Raw genomic sequence first — 20,653 nt, forward strand, 5'->3', positions numbered from 1 at the left:
CCTACGTGATCAGCCCCCAGTAAAAACCTCAGGTACCAAGCCTCTAGTGAGCTTCCCAGACTGGCAACATTTCATGTGTTGTCATAACTCGTTGCTGGAGGAATTAAGCACGTCCTGTGTGACTCCACTGGGAGAGGACTCTTGGAAATTTGCACCTGGCTTCCTCCAGCCTTTGCCCCACGTGCCTCATCCTTTTGCTGACTTTGCTCTGCGCCCTTTTACTGTAATAAATCATAGCCATGAGTACGGCTGTATGCGGAGTCCTCTGAGTCCTCCTGGCGAACCACCAAACTTGGGGGTGGTCTTGGGGACCCCTGACACAATTAGTGTCAGAAGGGTAAATTGGCAGATTGACCTGGATTCACTGAAATATGGTAAAAAGCACTGTTTGGGAAAAAGAAGGATAAAGGGGCAGAGGACAATGCCCTTGTGGTGCCTGGGTGGCTATGAAGTCATCCATGGTATGAAACAGCAGCCAAGTTGCTGTCTGTTGAGAAAGATAAAAGTTCCCTGTGGAATTTGAAACTGACCGATGCAGCTCCAAGACAGTTGGCTCAATGGGTCCTCTGGCTGCTTTTGGCCATTTAGCTAAAGTGAGGGGAAAGTGCAGCTCAGCTGATTGACACCTTTGGTTTCTGTTTGTCCTCCAAGTAGAAGTGGGACACAACTTCCTTGCTTTTTGCCACCAGTGTGTAGGTTGGAATTTAAACTCTTGAGTATTGGAACCAGAACAACTCTCCATAACTGACTTTTTTTGCTGTAACTTTTGCCTAATGGAGCCTCTGGAAAAAGGGAAGATATGAAAAGAGAGGCAACTTCCAGACAGAGACATGCTTTTGGATTTTTAAAAATCAAGTAGGGGGTCAGGCGTGGTGGCTCACACCTGTAATCTTAGCACCATGGGAGGCTGAGGTGGGAAGGTTGCTTGAGGTCAGGAGTTCAAGACCAACCTGAGCAAGAGTGAGACCCCGTCTCTACTAAAAATAGAAAAATTAGCCGGGCATGGTGGCATGTGCCTATAGTCCCAGCTACTAGGGAGGATGAGGCAGGAGGATCGCTTGAGCCCAGGAGTTGGAGGTTACAGTGAGCTATGATAATGCCACTGCACTCTAGCCTGGGTGAGAGTGAGATTCTACCAAAAAAAAAAAAAAATTGAGGGACCATTGCAGACATGGAACAGCCCTCCACGGGCCCGAAACTGTGAAAACGTCCTGGATGCTGGACTGTTCTGGTCACATACAAGTGCCCACAGGACAGTGTGTATTCTCTGATGGGACCATCTAAAACCAAGCTGCTCACTGGCTCTGTATTTCTGATGCAAAGCCTGACTGCACTGCCAACTTATGGTTCCTGCAAAAGCTGTAAATTAAGAAGGGACATCACAGGCAATGTGACCCCTTCATCCACTCCTGACAGATCAGACCCCACCCACTCTGGGGGATGTGTCACTGCTGTTGACAACTTGTGTTTGAACAACAGAGAGTCTGACTCTACTTCCCTCACCTTTCTCCCAGTTACACACACCTTAGCAAGGCAACTTGTTAAATGCAGCCGTTCTCAGAAAGGGAGTGATCTTTTCTAGGCTGTTCACTGTATAAATGATCGGGAAGAAAAGGATAGAAAAGTAATATAACCCTATTCTGAAATGTTTTGAAAATTTAGAATTTTGTCCTAATACCCAAACATGACGTGTTTTTCTGGTTAAGTTGGATAAAATTTTTTTTTTTTTGTAAAAATACTTTTGTCCTTTCTTTGAAAAGCCTGGGTGAGAGTAGGGGATGACAGAGAAAATGTAAAGTTTTGATTACTGACTAGGACATGGAAAAGAACAAGAAAACCTGGCACTTGCGGTGATATAGGGGAGGGGAAGGACATCTGTGATCTCTGTTTTCCAGAAGCACTCCTGGAAGCTCTCCCCTCTTCATGAAGGAAAACTCCCCGTGGTGCTGCAAGCGCCTTGGATTCAGACCGACAGCTGAGCCTAGATGGCTGGCACGTGACAGCGTTGACTATGAGCTGGCAGGGGTGGGCCAGCTGCTGCACGTCCCCACAGAACTCCTCCAGATGCTGTCCACATTTGCCAGGCAGATGAAGTAGGGCCGCTGACAGAACTGTCTGGGACTGACGACCTCAGGAGGCCCCTTAAACCAGGGACTGAATCGAATCACTTGCACTGGACCGAGCACCCTGGGGTGGGAGGCACCATGTGGGAAGCCACACTGGGGCTGCCTGACCAATGCATATCCTGCTCGGGGTACCCTAACATGGTCAGCTCTGTTTCCAAGGGACCACACGAATCCCCGGGGATTGCACTTCTTTGTGTGTGCCATGACTATCATGATACTGCCTCAGCCCTGGAAGGTGTTCAGGTCAGCTTCGACTTACTGGCCAGAGCTGTGCTGGGTCTAAGTTGATGCCTCGGGCCAAGTAAAAAGATTCGTATAGCAACTGACCGAGGAAAGTCACCTGGCCGTCCACGACAGACTTTTATGGTTAATGGATTTGCTTTAACCGCTCAGTCCAGAATCCCGAAAGAACATAACTGAGCTCAATAGTGCAGGTTGGTCTCACCCTGCTGTGTGGAGTCCTACTGATAATCTTCTGTAAAGGTGCCTTGGCCAAGGGGTCAAGGGAGTAGACTGTGGGTAAACTGCAAAAAAGAGTTAACTGCTGTCACCGGGAAGGCCTGCTTACAAGGTTGGCCCTTGGCCCACATCTGTGAACTTAGATTTTGGGAGGGTTCTACCATTAACTGAAGAGGGGCTCACTGTGCCTAAACTGTTTGTACAAACAATATGGTATATGCTGGATGCCTGCTTTCTTTCCAGGAACCTGGAATTTGGGTATGTGCTGGGCAAGGGGTATATGTGACCAGCCCCCAGGAAAACCCTGGGCATTCAGTTTTTAACAAGCTTTCCTCGTTGGCAACATATCATTCATATTGCCACAACTCACTGCTGGGGGAAAGGCATCCTGAGTGGCTCCATTGGAAAGGACTCTGTCTGGGAGTTTGTGCCTGGTCTTCCCTGGACTTTGTCCCATGTGCCTTTGCTGATTTTGCTGTGTATCCTTTTATTGTAACAAATCATACGTGAGTACAAATATATACTGAGTCCTGTGAGTTCTCCTAGCAAATCATTGATCCTGGGGTTGGTCTTAGGGAGCCCTGGTACATTCCTCATTCTCAAAATGGGGATACTTCCTACTTGCTAGGATTTTTTGTTTGTTTGAGATATAATTCATATACCATAAAATTCATCCTTTAAAAAGTGTACAGTTCGGTGGTTTTTAGTATATCACAAGGCTGTGCAACCATGACCACAGTCTAATTCTGGAACATTTTCAAAAACATAACTCTTTATCCAATAAGCAGTCCTCCCTTTTCTTCCCTCCCCCAAGTCCTTGATGATCACTCATCTATTTTCTGTCTCTACAGATTTGCCTATTTCAGACATTTAATATAAATGGAATCATATAATTTGTGGCCTTTTGTGACTGGTTTCTTGCACTTAGCATAATGTTTTCAAGGTTCATCCATCTTGTAGCACGTATCAGTACTTTATTTCTTTTTATAGCTGAATAATATTCTACTTTATGGATAGATCACATTTTGTTTATCCATTCATCTGTTGATGGATATTTGAGTTGTTTCCATTTTGTGGCTATTTTGAACAAATTGCTGCATAAAAATATGGTTTTAATTTCCTTGGCTCTATACCTAGGAGTGGAATTGCTGAGTCATATGGTAACTCTGTTAAACTCTGTTAAACTTTTTGAGGAACTGCCAGATTGTTTTCCTACATTCCCACCAGCAGTATATGAGGGTCCAATGTCTCCACACCTTCACCAACATTTGTTATTTCCCCTTTGAAGAAAATTTCAGCCATCCTAGTGGGTGTGAAGTGATATCTCATTGTGAGTTCCATTTCCCTAATGATTAATGATGTTGAGCACTCTGTCATGTGCTTACTGGCTGTTTGTATATCTTCTGTGCAAAAATAGTATAACTGGAAGCAGCTACAACTAGGTAAAGCTTTTATGTCATATATATGTCATCACACTGAATATACTATCTTGGGAATGGAGACCAGACCTGACCTTATGTGGATATAGCATTGCTCATTTGCAAACAAAGAGAATGCCAACCCTCTAATCTTGACATGAGGCTTTGATCTGCTTTGATAAAGGTCTGGTCCAGTGTTTCTCAGATTTTAATGTGCAGGTTGGTTGGGGCCCGCGAGTCAGCCTTCCTACCAAGCTCCCACATGATGCTGCCGTTACTGGCCTGCGGACCACCACTTGAGCAGTAAGACTCTAGACATTTGTTGAGCGCTTACTCTCTGCCAATCATTGTGCTATCTCAGTTGCATGCATTATCTCATTTAATCCTCATAACAATTTAAAATAACTCTATTTTATAGATGAGCAAACTGAGGCTTAGAGAAGTTAATTAACTTACCCAAAATGGTAAGAGTGAGTGAGTGGCAGAGCTGGTTATGGGACTCCAGAGGCTGTGGTCTATGGGCTACTTTGCTAAACCACCTCTTAAGAAAAGTCTGCTAAGCTCCATAGCTCGTCAAGTGGATTTTTTTTCCTAATGTACATGCCCTGAGTCATAAAATCATTTACTCACCTCTATGACACTTAAAAAAACATAGAACAGCAAAACACTGGTGGGTAGAAAATGTTAGTAACCACTGAAGACATTTCACAAAGCCAGCAAATGGGAAGCAAAATACAAAAATTCAAGAATAAATCATAGGCTGACCAACACCTCTTCGGGCATTTTCCTTGGTGTCACCAGCTTGGCCTCTTTTACCTGAGTCACCGGCCCACTCAGAGAGCATAAGTGCACTTCTGCTTCTGGCTAAAGAAGCCTGTGTGGGTGTCAACAGTCGCATAACAAGAAAGGTTTCCATGGGACTAAGGTGCGTGCGATGAGCTGAGGGATGGAATCAAATGAAAATTTTAAAAAGCAAAATAAAAACAAAATAAAAGGTTTAAACAATACAGTGCCTGATGCAAATTAACTTTTGGGTGGTAGAACAAATGTGGAAAATAAAAATATTCTAATGAAGGATGGTTTTAGAGTTCGTCATAATAAAATAAAACAAATGATATGTCATTTAGAGTTTGGGACAGTGCATTAATTCTCTTGAGTGCCACAATTCACTCAGTAAGTTACTACAGTACAGTAACTGTATCACTCGAAGAGAATTAGCCCACCTCCCAAGATTATGGACTCAAGAAATCATTTACTCACCAAGTAAATCTAACATTGAAAAAAAAGATTATGCCTACATAACACTTGTTTTAGGTCCTCTGTTAAGAAATATTTCATAACATATTGATTTTTAAATGAAATATGTCAGCCTATAATAGTATAAAGATACATCCTTTCACACTTTTTCCACGTATAAGGCCAACAATTAAGTGAGAAGCACAAAAAAAACCCACATCCAACTGATTATCAGCTTTAATGAAAGATAATAGTATTCATAACCTAAAATTCAATTACTGGAATATTTTGATCATTTTGGAATGTATTATATGGCAATAGATTAACTTTTCCATTACTCTGTATTCTTTGGGTGCCTAATAACTAGCAAATAGTTTGGGGATTAAAATTTTTCAATTTATAATCCATAAGCAGATAATTCAGCTGTCAACAATCTGTAACAACATACTGCCATCTTTATATATTAATCAATGCAAAAATGAATTTAACATCAATCTAGAACCATGTGAATTAATGAAAACAAATGGAATACACTTGCTAATGGAAGAGCTATGTAGAGTTAAGCATGTAGGTGTGTTTTCTCGTCCAGCTCTTAATTACTTCTAGGTTCCTGGTGCTTACCCACGAACTTGATCAGAGATCAGCAGCGCTATGACCCTTACAGGGTCCCTAACACACATGACATGCCTCTGGGATGGAAATGCAAGGTCAATGCCAGTGAGACAAACCAGGAAGGCACACCAGCCTCTGCCAAGTCACAAACATCCTCCTGCTTGACCCCTCGGTGATGACGTGATGTGCTAAATACTCCATTGGCACCTGACACTTCAGTGTTGCTTTAAAATATGCATTTAGCGCCTGGAGAGCTTCCCTCCCTTTCTTAACCTAAATACTCTGAAAAGTATAAATTCAGACTTTCAGTCACTTATCTGAGCCTCTGTTAGAACATGGACCATGTTAAATCTACTCTGGTTCCAGAACTGGCACATGTCCTATGCATGTCATCTCCCACGGCAAAACAGAGTGCCTGAAAAGGCCGCCCATCCATTTCCTCTTTTAGAGGCCTCATATTAATTAGTTCTGCACTTCTGTTTTCATCTACAAAATGGGCAGGCCTGCAAACCACAGATGACTGCAGAGCCCATTTTATCACATATCTGAGCCTCCCGCACAACTCTGACTCATCACTTCTGCTCTTTCTGGCTAATCGATTGCATCCCATCACTGACTGGACAGTTACTTTTTTTTTAATTCTTTCTCTTTTTTATAGCTCATTTGCACGGAAGGACTATGGGCAGTTATTTTTCTAACGGTCACATCTGCCCACTGGTCAATTAATTCCTAGGCAGGATAACGCCTATATGCAATGAGGAAAATGGAACAGTCTTTCAGACTTGGTGATATCATTAATTCGTGTCCCTATTCAACAACAAACTGGCTCTAAAGAGCACTGCCACTTTCAAAGTCCCTTTAGCAAGGCCCTAGGGCTCCTACATTCAGACCAGGAGACTAGGACAATGGTGGTATTTGCAGAAGGCTCAAGAGGGAGCTCTCACAAAGGCCAATGTTAGGACGCTCACACCAGAAACAAACTGGAGAGACCAGGTCTACACGTTCACTTGCCTCGGTCTGGGGAATAGGATATTGCCACGGTGGATGAAGACAGGCGTTTACGCATGGGAGGCTCCGTCTGCTTTGGCAAATTCATGGTTGATGTTGAAAGTTTGTCACATGCTGCAGAGAAACGCATTAAAGACATTGGCAGTCACACCACTGTAGACTGAGAGACACATATCCCAAAGTGTGCTTCCTGTCCTCATCCACACACCTTCTAAATGCTGTGGCACAGCATGATCTGCCTCCATCATCCTGGCATCTCATTATCCTAATCTGGAAATGCCCAGGCTACAGCAGCCGCTGGTCACTGGCAAGATCTCTGCAATGTCTTCACCGTGCCGTTCTCTTCGATTTCAAATGTTCAATCTCACTAAATCGCTCAACTAAAGCCATGCTAATTAATCCCACCAGCAATTCATTTCGTATCCAGGGATTTTTCAGTATATTCACATCACATAAAAACAAAACCAACCTGGACCCAGAGACAAATCGTCACTAGGAACCCGTTCTATGGTCGGACTGAGATTGTGTGTGCTGAAATGGAACTTTTTCTGAAGGTTATCTCTAGCTCAGGTTGGAGGCAGATGGAATTTGTAATGCAAGGAGTTGTATTTAAAGCAGAAAGGCCTTTAGCAGTTGGTTTTCTTCCTCTTAGTAATGGATGGGATCAAAATGGCCCTCTCACAAATGCTTTAACTGTTTAAGGTTAGGATTTTAACACTGGCCTCTAGGTTTGGTGTTCTCACTTCCAGTCATTATTCCAGACTGCTTTCTAAATTAAACCATCACAGCAAACAAAGAGGTGCTGACAGTGCCCTGCTGAGCTATGCTGAAGTCTGGGGCAAAAGGAAAAACGTGTCCCCCTGGCTATAGAGGAAGCAAGCTCATCAGTAATATGTTCAAAGTCTACTCTGCTCATCTTGGTTTCAAATAAGAGAACTGCCATGGCTGACAATTTCTGCTGACCAAGTGATGATCTTAATTTTTAATTAAGCTAAAGGAAAAGTACAATATTATTATTATATTATTAAATTTGGTTTGGGGATAAATAAGATACTTAAACTTGAAATAACATGAGTTTTAATATTCTTGCTTTTCAACTTTTCAGTATTTTTTAATGTTCTGGAAAAAATTAAGCATTAGAAATTATATAAAACCATGTACATAGGAGTGCATATTCCCCCCACCCTTTCTTTTTTTTTTTTCCAAAAACAAACCTGTGCGACCAGACACATTTTCCCTTTTCCCTGAGATTCTGCTATGGCTCAGCATGGCACTGGTCTTTAGACATTTGACATTTGATTTGTTCTGGATTGGTTTGGATTAATTTTGATTTTTTAAAAATATTGCATTAAAATATTATTTTATCTTGATTATTGAGAGTTTTGGCACCCCCTTAAATTGTGTGCCTGAGTCAAGTACCGCACTCACCTCATCCTGGGCCTGGCCCTGCGTGCTGACTCCCAGTGAGTGCCACATGGAGTCACTCTACCTGCACCTCTGTGGGGGAAGGCCGGCACCCACACTACAGGCAACTCCGCCCTTGCAGCAAAATCTCTGTTACTAAGCACCACCAATAAGGATTATTCTTTGTCAAAGGAATGCCAGAAACCAAGGACATTTATTCCTACTGCTACTGTGACCTTCTGCATTGCTGATAAATACTACATCCCTCTTACATCTTATTTTTTCTTTGCCAGCTGAAGATGGGCTGAATTTCTAAAGTTATTATTAAATAGGAACAAAGTTTTGCCAGTTCTGTTCTTGATCTAGACCATAAATATTTCCCAGGCCTGTATCCAAAACAGAGATCTATTAGAGAGAGATGAAATCTCGCACAAAGCCAAATTATCTAATTTAGGGGATCCCCAGGGTTAGCAATGATAAACTCCCTACCACTCCCTCTCAAACACCTCTGCAGGAATCCATCGCGTTAACACCAAGCCCAAGTATTCCACTCAGAACTCTGTGTGATTACAGGTTTGGTAACCAGAAGTGATCAGAATACTCTACTACTTAATGCCTAAAACAGATAAAAAATAATGAGATTTCTAAAGCTCTAGATGTGTAGAATCAAACACTGACAAGATTTCAAGGTGAAAGTTAGTGAGCTGAGGATGAAATGTCTCCAGGGCACTCAGATGTAAGGCATGCACAGCTCCACGATGACAGAGGAACAAAGGAATATGGGCATGTCATTCACATCTCTAGAAAAAAGTTGTAACGGCTCAGACTAAGAAATCAACTGTAAAGGTATTTGAGACACATGGCGATGGAGGACGGTGATCAGAACAGAACAGTTATCACAAAACACCATGGCATGGTGATGCTCAGGTATACCATTGGTGGACTCGGCAGCTGCGGCAGTGGTCCCTGCATCCGGAGGGAGGGTGCTGGCTGCTAAACCTAGAGGAGGGGGTGGGGTATTTCCTGTTTCACCTACACAGCAAAAAAAAAAAAAAAAATCAGAGCAAAGAGGGATAAAAGAAAAAAAAGAGTCCCAATTTCTTATTTTTAAGTTTCTAATTAAGAAACTAGAAAAAGTAACTGAAATAGGTTGTTGACTTCTCACAAACGAAAAGTAAAGTATAATCACTGCCAAAAGGTTAAAAGCGCAATATAGCAAAGTCAAGAAACTCTCCCATAAACTTAAACCCATGTACTCTCAGAGAGAATTAGTACTCAACTCCTGCATAATAGAATGCTAAGATCACTGAAATGCAGTGAGACACTGAAAAGAAGGAAAAGCCACCCAGAGACCAGTAACAATCCATGCGTTAAATTAAACATTTGAAAATTTAAAGATGAGTATGAACTGGATAATGAAATAAGTCACCTTGAAACAAAATCAAAAGAGCAACAAAAATTTAAAATGAGGCAGGAAAAAGCCCAGCCCTCTTCAAAGGTAACTGCTGTTCTGCCTTTCCCCATCATGTCTAGAGTGGTGACTGAGCCTCCTGCAGTTTCCCTCCCCTGAAACCAGACCACCCCTGGGCTAGCCAGCTGAGTCCGGCTCCCCAGGCTCTGCATTCGGTGTCTTTGCTTTTCTTTTGCTCTCCCTCAATGCCCAGTTATTGTATCAACTGTCGTTTGTTACCAAGAAGAACGCACAGATCCCCTTCATAAGAAAGGCATACACAGGAAGCTTGGCAGTTTTAAACATTAAATCTGAAAATGGTACCTGCAAAGCTGTGCAAAGCATCCCCCAGATCCTGCGGGTACCCGGCCGTGCCCGTGATCTCCTGCCTGCCCCACGATCCCCCATCAGGGCCCTGCAATGCAGGGAGAGCCCTACACTCACCATCACGTCCTCCGGGCGCCGTGGCCAGTGATGCTCCCCACGAGCACTTCTTCTTCAGCTCCAGCTGCTGCGTGCGTTCCATGGACCGGCGCATCATCGCCTCCAGCCGCTCCTGCCCGGTTCATGCAGGGCGTCAGTGTCAACTGAGAACAAGATTAACCACCCAGCCCCACCGCACTGCTGTCTCAGTGTGCAGTGTGGGGTGAGTCACCAAATGGGGCTTTCTGTGCTTAGCATCCAAAACCCAGCACACGTGCTCTCTCCACCACACCAGCCGGTTCTTAGTGGGTGGAGAGTAAACAATGCAGCTAGGCTAGCGCTGCTAAACACGAACACCGAACACTGTGTCTCCTCCCTTTCCCTCCCTGGGGAGAAGCTGCCTTAAGGATAATGCCCAGCAAGCATTAACTCCTTGAGGCCTGTCTCAAGCCCCATCTTGCCCTATCCAGTAGGAGAACTGGAATTTTGCTCCAGAACCAATTGTATCCTCTCTGGTTGAAGGCAGAAAACATTCTGATATGAGAAAATTTAAATTAAAATATAATTCTGAGTTTTTGTAGCCTTAAATATAAATTTTTAGGGTGATACATGACATTGAGATCTACTTTGCAAAGCCCTGTGTTTATCTTAGAACTTCTTAAAGGGGAATCAATTGTTTTCTATATTGTAACACTTTTCTGCTACATGGTATTTTCTAGATAATATTGCATGTTTCAAAATTTAAGAGAGATAAGAGTAGGTAGACTTCTAGCCACAAAATAAAGCATCCATGCATTCCCAGAGTTAGGTAGGTTTAGGGAGGGGTGGGAAGATAGAACTCAACAATTTTTAATCAGAAGAGAAAACAACCACCAGGCTTCTCTCTTAACAAGATTTATCAAAAGCGCTCACCTGTATTACCTAAATTGTTATTTTCATAAAATTGTCCTTGGCATTGGAATGAAGGTGTTCTAATTCTGCACTCCCCACCACCTCGATGACACTGCAAATACCAACTCCTCTCCCCGCCTCCCCTAAGCAAGGCTGGCAGTTACAATGACACCCTTCAGCTCTCATAAAACCCAACCCTGAGGTGCTCCAGGAACTGGGCTAATCCTAGCCTGACTCCAAAACAAAAAGATACAATTTTCTTATGGCTTAAAAAAACAACCAAGCAAAATTAATTTAGGACAGTATCAGCTGAGTAACCATGACTTTAAAGATCGGGAAAAGGCTCTTTCATGTCACTTACTAGACACACATAAAGGTCCCTTAGTAGGTATCTGGATTTATCCCTTTTGTCTATACCAGAGGGATGAGATGAGCATTTTGTTTCTCCGCATCTTAGCCTCCTCTGCATAATTTTTCTCTGAATAGCACTTTGCTAAGAGACTGTCTCTCCAGGGACCTGTGAACAGAAAGGGGGATTTTTTTGCCTCCTGTTTCATTTTTGCATTGGCTATTAATTGTGCTCTGGTTTTTGGCCTGAGACTCTATAATCATGAGTGTGCACTTCCTGGCAGAGTCCTGTCCCCACGACCCTGGCCCATTAAATTATGATGGCCAACCCTGGCAGTCTACCCGATAAAGTCTGGGGCTTAGAGGGAATAGAATTCCTCCACCATTGGATGCCTGAAGTATGGCCACTCAAGACTAAGGCTGAACGGTATTTCATTACATGGATTTAACATAAAGTAGTTAAACGGCAACCTAATTTAAGTGTTGAAACCTTTCATCCTAGTGTGAATTTAGTATTGGGTGGGTTATGGTAGATTTCCTACATGCCAGAAGGACCTCACAAGACAGTCTTCTCTACTATGGCACCAATGAGAATGAAGAACACTGAGACTCACTGAGCCAGCCTCACCACTGAGCAGCTATCTGGGGGCATAATTATAAGGGGATGCTTACTTAAAGCCAGACCTACCCTGAACTGTTCAGTTACCTTTACAAAAACTACCTCTGCCATCTACCTCCAGTCCACTGAGCTGCTCCAAGTTCTACCCCTGGAGATTCACTCTTTGGATCTTGAGTAGGCTGATGAAAGTATAACTATCTCTGAGAGAAAGACACAGTCACTTTGTATGGCCCACTTTTGGAGAGGTGATGCAAAAGAGGTGGTAAACTTCTCTCTTCTCAATAGAGCTGGAGCCCATTCTTTGAAGTGAAGTATGACAAGAATGGAAAAACAAGCACCACATGTACTCACCATCAAATTGGTATTAACTGATCAATACTTAAGTGCACATATAGTAATAACATTCATCGGGTGTTGGGCAGGTGGGAGGAGGGGATGGCTGTATTCACACCTAATGGGTGTGGTGTGCACCATCTGGGGGATGGGCATACTTGTAGCTCTGACTCAGGCGGAGCAAAGGCAATATATGTAACCTAAACATTTGTACTCCTGCAATATGCTGAAATAAAAAATTAAAAGAAAAAAAAGAGATGGTAAAGCTCTAAGAGAAGAGGATTTACGGAACCCAAAAAAAGTCAAAATGGGGTGATTCAAACATGTCAAAAATAAAACTTACCCACTGCACTCTTATTGGAGGTTAGTCCTGTATAGATAGGTGAGTACTGCCTCACATTCATATGTACCTTCCTGTTCCTTCATGTGATGAAATAGAAAGAATTCTAGATTTGGAGTCAGGAGGTAAGGATTCGAGTCTCATCTCTGTCTGCCACTTTTTAGCCCTGTGACCTTGAGCTAATCATTTCACATTCCTGGGCTTTAGTTTCCTCACCTATAAAATGGGGATGATCTTACCTACATCACCAGATCACTCTAAATCTATGCGATCATGACTAGCATGTGGTAAGTCCTTAACCAATGCTAACTGAACCTGAATTTGAAGAGGAGGATTATTAACAGGACAGTTTAGACCAGTGGTTCTCAAACTTAAGGGTTTGTGCATCAGAATTCCCTGGACAGCTTGTTAAAATGCAGGCTGTTGGGGTTTATCCCCAGGGTTTCTGAGTCAGTAGATCTGGGGTAGAGCCTGTTGAGAATCTGCATTTCTAACAAGTTTCCAGGTGCTTCCAGTCCTGGGACCTCACAGTAAGAGCCACTGGTTAGAGAAAGGGCTGAGCATGAGAAACTGAGCAAGAGAAAGTCCCATCACATCAGAAAAACAGCATTAATAAGTATTAGAAGTGCAGACTGCAGTTCCTGCCAAGTTCTGGTTCTCCCAAGTAGCATCTGATCATCACCAGAGGACGGGGAAAGAGCAAGGCAAATTCTTGTCCCTAGAATATCCCTATCAGGTGGGGCTTCGTGCAAGGAAAAAAGGAAGGAGCCTCACTCCTGACTCCTTGAGCTTTGGCTCTAGATCTGCCTGGATGAACTTGGAGAAACGTGACCAAGGTGACCCGCTGAGCTCGCTGAGCAGCATACGCATGGCCCAGACAGCAGTCTCCAGCAGGAGTGGGGGGTGGCTGTACGTTTTCCACTGCTCTTATTATACATGTTCTGGGGATGACACTGCAGGAACAAGCCCTCAGTGATCCTCAGCAGGGCCCTGTAAGGGGGCCTTTCTCTCTGCAAACAGATGTCCACATCTGCCTTGGCACAGACATGAGGGGTTACCGAGAGCAACACCATGGCAACCACAGGAGCGTGGAGCCAGGGCAGGGCTGGTGGGGGTCAACAGGCCTCTTATGAGCTCCTAAATATCAGATCCAGGGAGGTAGGTCTTGCTGGGTACACAAACGCTTTCCAACAGGCTAGAGAAGCAAAATGGCTTGCGCAGGACGAACAATCTTCCTGCAGAGGCTTTTCTCTGGTTGACAGAGACAGAGCATGACAAAAAGAACTTAAATCTGATACTGAGAAGAGAACAGAGAATCTCTACGGCCAGGCAATGAGCAAGCAGCAACCCTCCTGGAGCTCTCCTTGAAACCACGGGGGCCAGCACAGAGGCTTTCCCTTGGAGAGGGGCTGCTGCAGTGTGGGCCCATCCCTTTTCCCTAAAGGTCACCCATGACAATTCCAAACAGGCCTCTGTATGGACAGAGCACCAACTCTAATGTGGTTAATGGGCCAGCCTGCGTGTGGCAAGTCCCTAAGCTATACCTGGATCTACCGGGACCCTGAGGGCAGGAGCAGGTGGCAGAGGAAGGCTGCTGCTTCCTGCAGTTGCTACACAACCGCGGGAGGCCCAGCTCTCAACCCTGCCCTGCTGTGCCCAGGGAGAAGAGGAAAGCAAGCTCAGCTCGTGCTTGTGCTGAAGAGGGTCAGGTGGCATCCTCTCTCTCCCCCGCCCTACTACATTAGGGGAGCAAGGAAGCACACAAGCAAATAGAAAATGATCTGGAAGCGAAACCACTGAAGATTCTGCTGCATCAGGATCAACCATCTGGCATGACATTCCCTCATCTGCAAGAAGGGGGAGTCTGACTGGTTAATTTAACATGCCTCCAGCACTAATGTTCTATAAAGGAAAATTATAGACAGAAATTGTCTCAAAAGCAGACCCCTGTGACACTGTAGGATGTGGCAGAGCATGGGAAGTGTCTAACATGACTTCACAGTGTCCCTTTGAGAGAAAGAGAGAGAGAGACAGACAGACAGACAGACAGACAGACACCAGGGAGGAAGAGGATAAGCTCTAAGTCATCAAGGAAAGCTCTAAGTCATCAAGTAATGGAGGATGGGAAGAAAATGGGCGAGTCCAGTGACTCATGACAAATACCCAGGTTAGGAAAGGAGAAATCTGTCTCAAGTTACCAAAACAGCCTATCACACTGTGGTTTTTTTTCTTAGTCTATAGACTCTTTTCTATAACCTTTTCTGGGTAGCTCCTTCTTGACCTTGCTGGGCGCAGTGGCTCATGCCTATAATCCTAGCACTCTGGGAGGCTGAGGCAGGAGGATCGTTTGAGGTCAGGAGTTCGAGATCAGCCTGAGCAAGAGCCAGACCCCGTCTCTACTAAAAATAGAAAGAAATTAGCTGGAAAACTAAAAATATATAGAAAAAATTAGCCGGGCACGGTGGCACATGCCTGTAGTCCCAGCTACTCGGGAGGCTGAGGCAGGAGGATCGCTTGAGCCCAGGAGTTTGAGGTTGCTGTGAGCTAGGCTGATGCCATGGCTTGTAGCCCAGGTGACAGAGAGAGACTCTGTCTCAAAAAAAAAAACAACAAACAAAAAAAGCCTTTATATTGTTCATGCTAAAAGATGAGTCACCAGAGTCATCATACCTTATGAATAAAAAATGATCATCACCTGATACAAGATAATGAATATATCCTTAAAATATAATTGTTAAGAAAATCTATAATCCAAATATGCTTTCTAAATATATATTCAAAGCCTAGTAATAAAGGACTCTATAGGGGTAATTATGTTCCATTCCTTCTTTAAAAGGTAGCCGGAAAGAAAGGGTGATTAAAGCAAGTAACTACATTAAAATTTAAATCCACTAGCATCTTGGTATTTGAAGGTAGACTCATTTTCCAGTAGTGACTCACAGGATCATGTTGTTCTCGAGCCTCACAGCTCTTGCTCTGGCCTTGTGTCTGCCCTGGAGGCAGAGACTCCCATCTGTAACCCTCAGGTCCGTAACACCCAGTGCCTACCCACCATCCCCCTCTGAGTCTTGATTTAGAGTCAGCAAAGGTTAGGCCTGGAAGAAGCCCTGGACACTGCCAAACCCAACCCCCTCACTTCAGAGACAAGCAAATCGAGGCCCAGAGAAGATAAGCAGCTCGCCCAACGCAACACAGCAAAGTGAATGGTTCTCTGTTTCCATGCCGGTGCTGCTGAAGAAGGCACGGTGAGCCCCCCGGAGAAGGTCCAGGGCGGGCTACGCTGGCACCCTGGGCATTAAACCCCGTGGGAGCTGCCGAGGTGGCAGGCGTGGGGACTCCCAGACCTCACCTCCTCCTCCCGAAGCTTCTGCTTCCTCTTCTCTTCCACTGCAGCCCTCTTCTGGTCCTCCCGTTGCCGCTGCTCTTCCAGTTTGCGCCATCGCTCCTCGATTTGCTTTTCATATTGGAGCTTGGCTCTTTTCTGTTTCTCCAGGATCTGCTGTTCTCGGGCGGCTAGGGAAGGAGAGCAAAGGAGAGGTGCCATTACTAGAGCACCCCGTGCCATTTGGGTTAAGACCAAAAACACCGAAGTAAGAGTGGATACCAAAAAAGAGCCTGATAGGATCCCAGGATACAGTGATGGAGATAAAGGGTTCCGACACCTCTGCCACTAGCTGGGTGACTCTGGGCATGTTAACTATATAATCTTTGTGCCTCGGTTTCCTCCTCTGTGAGGCGGGGCCAGTCACGTTTGCTACATCACAGTGTTGAGAAGATCGAAGGAGCCAATATTCATAAAGTACACAGCAAGTGCCTCGACAGGTGGCAGCTATGACGATGACTGGTATCAAGTCAAACTTGTACACAATGGGTAAGCCATACTCGGGGTTGAGAAATGATAGCTGTAAGGGCACATTCATTGAAAAACAGGTTAACTGTGCATGCGCCACGCACCAGACACTGAACTAGGTCACAGGGTAAAACACGTGAGTAAGATTGGCCTTATCCTCAAGACATTTACTCAGGGGCCCTTAACTCCACCTGGCCAAGTCAGGGAAGGGTTCCCCGGAAGACGCAATGCCTGAACCGACCAGCAGGAGACAGTCAAGGAGAAGAACTGGAAAGCTCTTCATTTTTCTCAATTCGATGGGGAAACCACTATCTACCTACCTCATGGCACCCTGTGGACAACATTCCGTACTTATCTGTCTGTACTCTGCAAGAGGCAAGATGGCCTTTCTCAAACAGGGTTCCCCGTCCTAACATATGAAATGAATTAAGTGCCGATTTTTCTCAGTTCTCCCAAGGATGGCCCTTCTAAATGCCCAGGAGAAAACCACTGCTTCCCTATCTTCACTTTCATATCTGTAGCCCCTAGCATAGTGCCTAGAACACAGCAGAGTTTCAAAATGTGCCAAGTGAGTGAGTGAACTGTCCTGAGAATTATAAAGTATTTGTGAACATGCCGGTGGCAGCGTAGGTTCACCCCCAATTCTTCAAGTTCACCTAGCAATTGTCCCAGTTCTCTTCCCATTCATTTGCGAATTTCTAAGGATCTTCAGAAGAGCGACCACCCTATCTCCACTCTCTTAAACAGCCAAAGTGCACAACTTACCCAGACATTTCTCTCTTTCTTCTCGTCTTTCTTTGGCCAATCTCTGTCTCTCGTCTGATTTCAAAAATCCATCCATGCCTACAAGAGAGAAAACCAGATGATTTTTCAGTTCTTCACTCCTGCCCTATCTGCTGAGTGCTAGGGGAACCGAGCGTGTGCCCTGAGTCTGGCTGCAGGCCCACATCATCCATCCCCATCACTTCATCCAAAGGAGGTCCGATCTGTCGCTCTCCACCACACACACACAGGCCCTGACAGCCGAGGGGCGGCAGGCACAGCTTCCATACGCCCCTGCCAAGTGCTGTAGTAGTGCCAACACCAGTGCCAGAGAACCCAGCCCTTTCCCTAAGCCTCTGTCCCCAGGCCTGGCCCTGGAGGGGTCAGAAAAAGTGCAGTAAGTGACAGAGGGGCCTGGCAGCATGCAGAGAAGCCCACCAGGCCTCCCCCAGCCCAGCTTCCAGGCCTGAAGCAGGACTATCTGGGGTAGAGGGAGAAGCACAAAGTTGACGAGATTTTGGATGTTGATTATTACATAGATACTGCACATTTTACCTTCTGAAAGGAGCCCATTGCTGAGGGACACATACGAGCTCCTAGGTGAGCACTGTGAAATACAACACTCAAGCTTGATTTTGGTTCTGCTAAGTTTGCACCAAGGTCAATCTCAGTATCTTAGAATCATTCAAATACCTACAACAAATAAGATGAAACAAATGACAGCTCCCCCCCACCCCCCAGTGCCTAGGAAATATCCTGGAGCTCTGCATCTCAATTCAAGCCCTGCAGGACACTGAAGGGCTTTCTAAATCAAAGATTAAATGGATCTTCGTGGTCGTTTCAGGATTAGAAATACTTTACTCTGCAACAATTGGTTGTACACAAGTACTATCTATATAATGTTTAAGCGCACCATTCTGGAGAAATCGACTGCAGCATTAATACAACCAGATTCACTTTCCCAGCATCTGGGCCTTCCTCTCTGGGAGCATCACACGCCGACTTCGTCACGCTGTAGCCCCAGTGTGTACACACAACGCTCAAAGGCAGGCATGATGTTAGTCGAAGGGGGGCAGGGAGAGAAAATCAGGTTTGTCCTTTCTCTAAACACTCTCAAGTTCTAGTCTGTAGCTCAAGAGTTTGATTAATCAGAACTAGTTCAGTGTGAAAAGCTACAACAAAAAGCCTAGGATGCCTGGACAGATGCTTCTATCAGCACCTGCACCAACTCGCCCACCAAGGCAGGACCTGCACCTTGCTCGGTATTGTCCCCACCACCCTCCAGATGTTAACAGGCCTGCCCTATGTTTAAGGTAAGCCTGAGAACTACTCAAAGTATTCTTCGAACAGAGGAAAGAAAGAAAAACTGAGGAAAAAAAGGGCTAAGCACATCTGAAACTGCTCACGTTACCTTGACGCTTTGCAAACAGAAGGCTGCTAGTTCCACGAACATGCATGATCGTAGGCTGCCCTCTCATGGGCACACGTAACAGTCACACCTTCAAATCACTTCCTTTCCAGAAAAGCTTTATTTATCATGCTCACAATCACCAGCAGCATCATAATAGGAGAGAGCAATTGAGCAGTTACTATGGACCAAGTGCACTGTTTGGATTTACTTGGCCAACCACCTTGTGATGATGGAGGCACTGTTACAATCCTTGTCTTATAGGTGTAGAAACAGAGGCACAGAGAGGTTGACCAGTCCTAGGTCACACTGTCAGAAAGTGGAGAAGTCAGATTCTGAGGCAAGAAGCTGACTCCTGGACCCGCACTCTTAATTACTGCTTTCCTATGCTGCTTCCTCGTCAAAGGAAGAAATGTAACACCTGGATCTTAGTGCTGTGACTCAGTGACACACACAGGCAACAAATCCTAACCTAGTCGCAAAAATGAGCCTGCAAATCCTGAGAGCAGAAGTGCAGGTCTAACTCATTAGCGAAGCACGAAGCAAGCACTACTGCGAGCCAAGCACAGGCCCAGCTGGGCACAGATGTGGGAACTGCCCCAGCAGGCTAATTATTGGCTTCCTTCCTCCTCAAACTGATGGTTTAGAGATGTTTGCTCAACAATAATTTAGAGAGGCTGATGCTGGGTGGGGAAGGGGGGTCGCCAGAGGACCCTGGGGGTAACTGTAGGTGCCAAGCAATTCAGCTTTGCTCCACTGAGGTGGGGTGGAGTGACTCGAACAGTCCAACATGGGTGACCCAGAATCTCTGCATTGTTCATTTGGTAGCCACAAGGCACACATGGCTATTTAAATGGAATAGAATCGAAATTCAATACAATTACAAGTTTGGTTCCTCAGTCACACCGGGCACATTTCAGGCACTCAGCCACATTTCTGGTAGCTGCCACCCTGCACAGCACTGAATGAGAAGCCTGGCAGCTCCATCCTGTGATTCTCTCCTTTCACGCTTAGCTGCCCCGGGGGCAGATGTGCACCAGGGAGATCCCAGAGTCCAGTCAGGGTTGAGATTTGCTGCATGAGTTAAGACGGAGGCAGGGCCGCCTCCCTTCCTCCATACAGTGTCTGCCTGTCCTATTTAATTGTCAAGCAAAGATTTCAAGAACATCCACTGGAAGAGGAGTCGAACAGTTAACTCACACCTCCAGCGTCAACCTTGCAACTCTCAATGACTCCTGGAGGCTGCAGAGAAGCCCCTGAGCTCACCCTGAGGCAAGAAGGAGTGGAGCACAAACCATGGCCCCCATTTCTTAGGGGCCATCAACTTGACCAGTTATTACCACTATCACAACCCAGCCAGGTTTAAACCAGAGGAACAGAGGTAGATTATCATGAACATTAACACCAGGAGACACCCTCTAAAGACAGCATATCCAAGAGTTACTGCTGAATTTGGTTCCAAAAGGAAGTCTTTGTGTATGGCCTAAAATCCTAAAGCGTCCAGTTTTCTCATCCATTTGTTCTTTGTCCCATGCGCCTTATATGCGTACACATATTGTCTTTTTAAAAACCAGGAACCCAATTTTATCTTTGAACTCTATGAGAACTGATGGAAAAGAGATCTGTGCTTTCATGCTTGCCCGGGTGGGGAAGGGGTGGGAGAGAAGTGGGTAGCTATTACATAAAAGGCCACCTAGGGGTCCTTGTGTGGATGAAAATGTGCCTTATCTTGACTATACCAGCATCGACATCCTGGTTGTGATATTGTACTGTAGTTTTGCAAGATGTTACCACTGGGGGAAACTGGGTGAAGGGTACATGGGCTCTCTGTGTAGTATTTCTCATAACTGCATGTGAATCAACAATGATCTCAAAATACAGAAGTTTAACTATAAAAGCAAAAAAAAAAAAAAGTGGCTCAAGCATGAAGCCCTTGGAGGGACCAAAAGACAAAGAGGGAGCACAG

The 20,653-nt window shown here is 45.0% G+C and overlaps 1 protein-coding gene across 4 annotated transcripts in view; it reads right to left on the minus strand.

Moving 5' to 3' along the window:
- The window catches only part of MAP7D2 (MAP7 domain containing 2), a 102,389-nt gene that overhangs the window by 37,952 nt on the left and 43,784 nt on the right, over positions 1–20,653 (minus strand). Inside the window, exons 2-6 of one of the 4 annotated variants that reach the window (XM_012651679.1) lie at positions 17,283–17,360; positions 16,017–16,180; positions 10,158–10,269; positions 6,863–6,973; positions 4,820–4,942 (exon numbers count right to left, since the gene is read on the minus strand). In XM_012651679.1, the coding sequence (XP_012507133.1) occupies positions 4,820–4,942; positions 6,863–6,973; positions 10,158–10,269; positions 16,017–16,180; positions 17,283–17,360 (588 nt within the window). Of the gene's footprint in view, positions 1–4,819; positions 4,943–6,862; positions 6,974–10,157; positions 10,270–16,016; positions 16,181–17,282; positions 17,361–20,653 lie in introns of those variants that run through there. The other 3 variants (XM_012651680.1, XM_012651683.1, XM_012651681.1) reach the window with 3 other exon arrangements.

The sequence above is a fragment of the Propithecus coquereli genome, unplaced genomic scaffold, assembly GCF_000956105.1.
Source record: "Propithecus coquereli isolate 6110/MARCELLA unplaced genomic scaffold, Pcoq_1.0 Scaffold362, whole genome shotgun sequence".
Classification (NCBI taxonomy): domain Eukaryota; kingdom Metazoa; phylum Chordata; class Mammalia; order Primates; family Indriidae; genus Propithecus; species Propithecus coquereli.